Raw genomic sequence first — 4,767 nt, forward strand, 5'->3', positions numbered from 1 at the left:
CCCCTTGTGTATGTATATGAGGGGGTGTGGTCTCCAAAGACCCACTGACCACAGCGCCCCTTGTGTATGTATATGAGGGGGTGTGGTCTTCAAAGACCCACTGACCACAGCGCCCCCTTGTGTATGTATATGAGGGGGTGTGGTCTCCTCAGATCCACTGACCACAGCGCCCCCTTGTGTATGTATATGAGGGGGTGTGGTCTCCCCAGACCCACTGACCACAGCTCCCCCTTGTTTATGTATATGAGGGGGTGTGGTCTCCAAAGACCCACTGACCACAGCGCCCCCTTGTGTATGTATATGAGGGGGTGTGGTCTCCCCAAACCCACTGACCACAGCGCCCCCTTGTGTATGTATATGAGGGGGTGTGGTCTCCTCAGATCCAGTGACCACAGCGCCCCCTTGTGTATGTATATGAGGGGGTGTGGTCTCCCCAGACCCACTGACCACAGCGCCCCCTTGTGTATGTATAGGAGGGGGTGTGGTCTCACCTTCATTAAAGACATAGCAGCCGATTTATCTCCAGATGTTTATTACAATATAAAAGTTTACAGTTTTTTAGCTTCTTTACGAAAAAAATAAATAAAATCATCTCTATAATATATATATACACCCCCCGCCCGGAACCACCCTAAATAATTATCAGCCAAGAGGATCTGCTACCCACACCTCCTGTGCCCAGAATCCTTGCCGATGGTCTTCAGGGGAATTTTGATAGAACTGTGGGGCCCTCCACCCGGGGATCCAGAGGGGGGCCGCGGTCCTGAAGACAGCTCGGGGGGCCTGAGGAGACAGAATAAAAGAAACAACATCAATCATAGGAACTCATCTCGCTGTAACCCCCGAGATCGTCATCACCCTGCACCCCCACAGCGTCATCACCCCGCACCCCCCCCCCCCCCCCCCGAGATCGTCATCACCCTGCACCCCCGAGATCGTCATCACCCTGCACCCCCACAGCGTCATCACCCCATACCCCACCTCCCCCGGGGCGTCATCACCCCTCAGCTACAAGTGTCAGGTTAATCATTCCTCACCGGTATAGGGACTGGGTCGTCCACATTGCGGCTCCCTGGTCTGGTGGGGGTAGTAGTCCCATCCTCTATACCGCTGTCTTCCCCACTCAGACTCGGTGATGATGGGACTGTGGCGCCGCCATCTTCTGGTGGTGGGGTGGAGGAAGTGACAGGACCGGGTCCAGATGACACCTTCTCCTCTCCTGCTCGATCGGGAAGACGCGGCTTCTTTGGGTGGAAGCTCGCTACTGTATAAGGATAATTATCCTCACCCAATCTGTACATAGAAAGAAATGTGAGACACGGTCATTGGTACCGGAAACATCCACCACCAGCCCTACTGAGTATTACAGGAGGAGGGACAACTCACCGGCAGGAGACCTCATAGGGATCGATCCACAGGGTCATCTCCTTGGGGAGGGCCAGGTCCTGGTAGCTGAGGCCACTATGGGCACAGGCCTCCAGGATGGTCTCCTCCCGGTCATGTCTGTTCACCCGGATACACCTGAAATAGGCAAATATTACACGTTAGAGAGAAGATCCTGATGGACCTGCATGAGGTCGTCTAGAGATGAGGATCCATGATGGGTTTTCTAGATATCCGGATACATCTATATGGAGTTATCGAAAGATGTGATGGTGGGAAATTTATGGACATACAAAGTAATGAGGAAAATAAATGGCAAAATGCTGAAATACAGAAATATTCTACACCTGGACATGGATATAAAACATCTCCCAATAGAACAATGGAGTCATTTATGTGAGAAGCTGATGGATCAATGTTGGAATTTTTCGAATTATGTCCAGTAGACAAAACTGGGATTACTAAAAAGAATTATAATGGAACAATATAAAAACATTGGAGAATTTTTGAAAATGCCAAAACCCAATGTAGGAAATTCTCTAGAAGCGACTATGGAGCAGGATGACATTGTCAGAGATCAGTCAGAAAACCATTTGTAGTATTTTCCTGGACGCTGCTGCTCATATACCGGGAATTATTCCATTTATTCAATGAGCAAGTGAGGGAAACTTTTAGGCAAATTACTGATTTAGGAATTTTGATAACTGATCTAAATGGGAGATTCTGATGGATCAATTCTGGAATGATGTTACCACATATCAGAGCAGTGCGTTACCTGTAGGCCTGACCTCTCATTGGCTTCTCCGGGTACCAGTGTCCAGTGTATTTTTTGGAAAGTATTTCTAAGACCTTGTCTCCGAATATATTGATCTTCATTGGGTCCAGTTTTTGGAATCTGTTGGCCAGAGTCTTAATATAACCAACCCCGGCCATCAGCTCCTCTCTCATCTCCAGGGGGACGAATGTATATGAGGCCATTATATCTATGGGAGGAAACAAGAACAGGTCAACTTTTAGTAAGAAAAATAAATCTCTATAAGATAGTGGGGGGGGGGTGGGGGAGTTAGAAAGATGGAGGAGATATGGGAAGAGCAGCAACAAGACCGGATACAGGAAAGACCCCGAGCTCCTCTATACAAAGAGAAATAGACAGCCAGAGAGCGAGAGCCCAACCCCAATAGTAGAGCGAGAGCCCAACCCCAATAGTAGAGCGAGAACCCAACCCCAATAGTAGAGCGAGAGCCCAAACCCCAATAGTAGAGCGAGAGCCCAACCCCAATAGTAGAGCGAGAGCCCAACCCCAATAGTAGAGCGAGAGCCCAACCCCAATAGTAGAGCGAGAGCCCAACCCCAATAGTAGAGCGAGAGCCCAACCCCAATAGTAGAGCGAGAGCCCAACCCCAATAGTAGAGCGAGAGCCCAACCCCAATAGTAGAGCGAGAGCCCAACCCCAGTAGTAGAGCGAGAGCCCAGGCCCGATACTAGAGCGAGAGTTCAAACCCAATAGTAGAGCGAGAGCCCAACCCCAATAGTAGAGCGAGAGCCCAGGCCCGATACTAGAGCGAGAGTTCAAACCCAATAGTAGAGCGAGAGCCCAAACCCAATAGTAGTGCGAGAGTTCAAACCCAATAGTAGTGCGAGAGCCCAAACCCCGATAGTAGAGTGAGAGCCCAGGCCCGATACTAGAGCGAGAGTTCAAACCCAATAGTAGAGCGAGAGCCCAACCCCAATAGTAGAGCGAGAGCCCAGGCCTGATACTAGAGCGAGAGCCCAACCCCAATAGTAGAGCGAGAACCCAACCCCAATAGTAGAGCGAGAGCCCAAACCCCAATAGTAGAGCGAGAGCCCAACCCAATAGTAGAGCGAGAGCCCAACCCCAATAGTAGAGCGAGAGCCCAACCCCAATAGTAGAGCGAGAGCCCAACCCCAATAGTAGAGCGAGAGCCCAACCCCAATAGTAGAGCGAGAGCCCAACCCCAATAGTAGAGCGAGAGCCCAACCCCAATAGTAGAGCGAGAGCCCAACCCCAATAGTAGAGCGAGAGCCCAACCCCAATAGTAGAGCGAGAGCCCAACCCCAATAGTAGAGCGAGAGCCCAACCCCAGTAGTAGAGCGAGAGCCCAGGCCCGATACTAGAGCGAGAGTTCAAACCCAATAGTAGAGCGAGAGCCCAACCCCAATAGTAGAGCGAGAGCCCAGGCCCGATACTAGAGCGAGAGTTCAAACCCAATAGTAGAGCGAGAGCCCAACCCCAATAGTAGAGCGAGAGCCCAACCCCAATAGTAGAGCGAGAGCCCAACCCCAGTAGTAGAGCGAGAGCCCAGGCCCGATACTAGAGCGAGAGTTCAAACCCAATAGTAGAGCGAGAGCCCAACCCCAATAGTAGAGCGAGAGCCCAGGCCCGATACTAGAGCGAGAGTTCAAACCCAATAGTAGAGCGAGAGCCCAAACCCAATAGTAGTGCGAGAGTTCAAACCCAATAGTAGAGCGAGAGCCCAGGCCCGATACTAGAGCGAGAGCCCAGGACGATACTAGAGCAAGAGCCCAACCCCAATAGTAGAGCGAGAACCCAACCCCAATAGTAGAGCGAGAGCCCAAACCCCAATAGTAGAGCGAGAGCCCAACCCCAATAGTAGAGCGAGAGCCCAACCCCAATAGTAGAGCGAGAGCCCAACCCCAATAGTAGAGCGAGAGCCCAACCCCAATAGTAGAGCGAGAGCCCAACCCCAATAGTAGAGCGAGAGCCCAACCCCAATAGTAGAGCGAGAGCCCAACCCCAATAGTAGAGCGAGAGCCCAACCCCAATAGTAGAGCGAGAGCCCAACCCCAATAGTAGAGCGAGAGCCCAACCCCAATAGTAGAGCGAGAGCCCAACCCCAGTAGTAGAGCGAGAGCCCAGGCCCGATACTAGAGCGAGAGTTCAAACCCAATAGTAGAGCGAGAGCCCAACCCCAATAGTAGAGCGAGAGCCCAGGCCCGATACTAGAGCGAGAGTTCAAACCCAATAGTAGAGCGAGAGCCCAAACCCAATAGTAGTGCGAGAGTTCAAACCCAATAGTAGTGCGAGAGCCCAAACCCAATAGTAGAGTGAGAGCCCAAACCCCGATAGTAGAGCGAGAGCCCAAACCCCGATAGTAGAGCGAGAGCCCAGGCCCGATACTAGAGCGAGAGCCCAGGCCCGATACTAGAGCGAGAGCCCAGGCCCGATACTAGAGCCGCACCAAGACTGAGATACAGAGAGACAGATATAGATGAGATAAATAGATAAATAGATAGATAGATAGATAGGAGATAGATAGATAGATAGGAGATAGATAGATAGATAGATAGATAGATAGATAGATAGATAGGAGATAGATAGATAGATAGATAGATAGATAGATA

The 4,767-nt window shown here is 51.0% G+C and overlaps 1 protein-coding gene across 1 annotated transcript; it reads right to left on the bottom strand.

The window, feature by feature from the left end:
• Positions 1-642: 642 nt before the first annotated feature.
• LOC140065261 (maternal B9.10 protein-like) lies at positions 643-2,331 on the bottom strand. The gene is made up of 4 exons (XM_072112859.1): positions 2,159-2,331; positions 1,387-1,521; positions 1,038-1,293; positions 643-783 (listed from the first exon to the last, which is right to left on the bottom strand). The coding sequence occupies exons 1-4, from the start codon at positions 2,329-2,331 to the stop codon at positions 643-645; spliced, it is 705 nt and encodes a 234-aa protein (XP_071968960.1).
• Between the last annotated feature and the right edge of the window lie 2,436 nt (positions 2,332-4,767).

Source organism: Engystomops pustulosus, chromosome 6 (genome assembly GCF_040894005.1).
Source record: "Engystomops pustulosus chromosome 6, aEngPut4.maternal, whole genome shotgun sequence".
In the NCBI taxonomy this organism is placed as follows: domain Eukaryota; kingdom Metazoa; phylum Chordata; class Amphibia; order Anura; family Leptodactylidae; genus Engystomops; species Engystomops pustulosus.

Bases quoted from the DNA above. Each gene is read 5' to 3' on its own strand.
- LOC140065261 (XM_072112859.1), bottom strand. From the start codon at position 2,331: ATGAGAGAGGAGCTGATGGCCGGGGTTGGTTATATTAAGACTCTGGCC. The intron at 1,522-2,158 runs GTAACGCACTGC...TGCCTATTTCAG, and splicing joins ATGAGAGGTCAGGCCTACAG to GTGTATCCGGGTGAACAGAC. The intron at 1,294-1,386 runs GTGAGTTGTCCC...TTCTATGTACAG, and splicing joins CCCTATGAGGTCTCCTGCCG to ATTGGGTGAGGATAATTATC.